Source organism: Echinococcus granulosus, assembly GCF_000524195.1.
Source record: "Echinococcus granulosus chromosome Unknown EG_S00035, whole genome shotgun sequence".
Taxonomy (NCBI): domain Eukaryota; kingdom Metazoa; phylum Platyhelminthes; class Cestoda; order Cyclophyllidea; family Taeniidae; genus Echinococcus; species Echinococcus granulosus.
Window position 1 is genome coordinate 685,876 of NW_020170415.1, and position 2,958 is coordinate 688,833.

A 2,958-nucleotide genomic window follows, 5' to 3' on the forward strand; every position below is an offset into this window, starting at 1 on the left:
CGGATAAAATTTGTGAACTCTAATGTGTAATGTGCTGTAGAGATTAGCTATTCGACAGGCATGGTCAGATGGAAAGACGAGCAACCGTCAGTAATTCATGATTTTTTTACGAAATGGCGCATATGCAACCAAAAAGAAGGAAGTTTATATGTGAAAAATCCCTTACACTCCTGGCACTCTGGCAGGAATAGCCAGAAGCTTGGCAGACGCTTCCCTTCGACCACATGATTTTGACTTGATTATGTCCCTTCCTCCACTCACCTATGCGCCCGTTTCTTTACAATATGGTGGCATCTTTTAGAGGGCTATCAAATTTTATCGAGACAAGCTTTTGTCTCTCAACATAAATCAAAGTGAAATGACAACGACCACAGAAGACAAATGAAATTCCATTCGTCTTATGCCCTGCTCACAAAATTTACCTCTTTAATAGCCAAACGTCAGTGAATTCAGATTCTCATCTTTCGACATATTCACTGACTTCGAGTAAGTTATTCATTCCTTAACCCAGAGGGCAAAATTTCCTCTTCATTAACGTTGGAATAAATTTAAGGCCTCGAAAATTTCCCTGTAAACACTACTTTTTATGACTTGGTAATCTCAGTCAAATAGAGGAAGGGTGGGACAATACCGGGACCCAGTTTGGATAGACTGCACAAAAGTTTTCAATTTATGAAAAAGTGCTAGCTTCTTTGCGCGACTCGTTTTATGCTAGAACTTTGCCTGACTTATTAGAGTGTTAGGTATTAATCATTTAAAAGGCCAAATCGGGTAGCATTAATGTTCCGCCACCGATTCATAAACAAGTTCTCGTTGTTGCTGGAGCAGCAGGTGGCTGCATACATTTAAAGAGGGCATAATGCACAGTTTTGGCAGGGTGACAATTGTAGCTTACTTGAATTTAAAAATAGAAAATTTCCCTGAAATCCCGACATGTGTGTCGACTGCTCAAAGGGAGCACGAGTGGTGGAGTGGAAAACAAGAGCTAACGAGTTACTTTCCGAAAAGAAGGTCCTCTTCTTTTGCATTGTCAGTGTTCCGCAAAGAACTGGTGGTGGGTCTGAATCGGCAACTTCTCTATCCACTAATCGGGTCCGATCGTTGTGCAGCACTGCGACATAGTCAAAACATCTGCAAAAAGTAAGGGAGAAATGTCTAAAGTCTTTCGAAATCTCTATGCTATTCTTCTGGATAAATAAATTTGGAGAAGTTTGAAGTCAAAAACTTGCATTAATATTTCATGCAAAGTTTTGAATTTTTTCTGAGTTAAAGCTGTTCGTCAACGAAATGTTGTTGACCAATTGCTGCTGAATTATTTACGACAGACTTGCCGAGTGTCAAACCACCCTCTTTATGATTTACGTTACTGCGGGCTGCTTATGCCAATTTCCACGTCACTGAGAACTGCATGTATATAATTAAAAGGGTTTTTAAGAAATTTTGTGATCTACCTTCAAAACACTATAGAGAAGTGAAACTTACATGTCTATTCGAGGTGGACTTAGGTCAAGAGTTAGGAAGGTGAGCTGTACAATTTGGAATGGAAGTCCTTGAAATAGGTAGATAATGCAATCTGTTTGAGGAGGATAAGGGGAGGGGAAATTGGGAGATTTAAAGACACCATGAAGTCGCTTTACACTCGAGAATAGGTGGCACCGACAGTCTACAACAGACAGTCAAAAGTAATTCCGGTATTTCAAGAATGGCATTTTTATCCTTAAGCGGATGTAATTTGCTGAGCAAAATAGCCAGAACGATTGTCAAATTCAAGATTTTTAGATGTTCTAGTATTTCTAGCCAAAATGTTCGTCTGACAGTGAACAACGTTAAGCTGCCATTGGAAAATTTTAAGGCACTCCTAGGCAGTAGGGAAATGCTTTATTTAATATCAAAATGAAACAGCAAGATACACGAGAATTGGGGGCAATCTTCAGGTCCAAAATGAGTTTTCTTAGAAGTTCTTATAATTTTATTAACTGGTTATCCTGCAGATAAGCAAACTGTTCTCATGCCTTCCTCTACTCTCTTCCGCGCCTTTATGAAAATGCTCTGCAGTGTCCTAAAAGGTCAACAGAATATAGCAATCGGAAGCATTTAAACAAGGATAAAATCAAGAGACCGTAATTCCGAATTAGACGTCAAACATTGGCCATCCCCAATATATGCCGCCATCCTAATCTTGTACAAAAAATATTCCTTTGTGCATGTAAAACCAAGCATCATTACTGCCACTTGATTAAATTGCTAGAGCAAGCACTTCCTATCTAAATTCTGGCATTTGTCCACAAGTTTGTCACATTTTAAAATCAAAATTATTCCTGAACTGAAACAACAGCTGAACACATTTTACTATAATCTAGTGTCGGTAATGGAAACTTTCGTGATCCGTTAGATTACTTCGATTTGAAAATACGATAAGTGCATTTGTGATTGCAATCACGCATGTAGTTCCATTTTAGAATTTGGATTTCTCACACAAACAAACAAGTTAGTAAAGAAATTTTAACAGTTACTAGAAGGCTTTTTTATGACGCATCATTCTAGAAAAGGCTTATATGGGACTTTGTCTCGTGGTGGACTCGCTGCCGGAAACAAATTCACGACTGCTTTTTCCCATGGCAAATTGGCATTTTCCCAGAGGCGCTGTTAACAGTTGATCAGTGCATAAAATCATAGCTATGGGCTTGAACTGAATTTCTTTTGTCAGAAACAGGTTTTATGAAAATATCATGTCAAACGAATGATATCAGTTCAATTTAATAAATATGCATATGTTTCATTTTTATTTTTACTAAGTGGAATTGACAATAGGAGTACGAATATCGACTTACTTGGATTCTGGATGACTACTAGGGGGTCCATGCTTGGGGGTGATCGAAGACCTAAAGATGACTGACTGCAGGCAATCAGCAAAGTGAAGGTAATCAGTTTGTCTTCTGTCCCTAGGCGACGCATCAT

At 38.6% G+C, this 2,958-nt stretch overlaps 1 protein-coding gene across 1 annotated transcript in view; it reads right to left on the bottom strand. All coding sequences in view use genetic code 11, as the record gives it.

The window, feature by feature from the left end:
• EGR_05092 (Suppressor of lurcher protein) overlaps positions 1 to 2,958 on the bottom strand; it is a gene marked incomplete at both ends in the record, with an annotated part of 9,534 nt that extends 6,576 nt beyond the window's left edge. The window contains 3 exons of the mRNA XM_024494341.1: positions 896 to 1,131; positions 1,483 to 1,663; positions 2,832 to 2,958. Of these exons, the coding sequence (XP_024351290.1) occupies positions 896 to 1,131; positions 1,483 to 1,663; positions 2,832 to 2,958 (544 nt within the window). The remainder of the gene's footprint in view (positions 1 to 895; positions 1,132 to 1,482; positions 1,664 to 2,831) is intronic.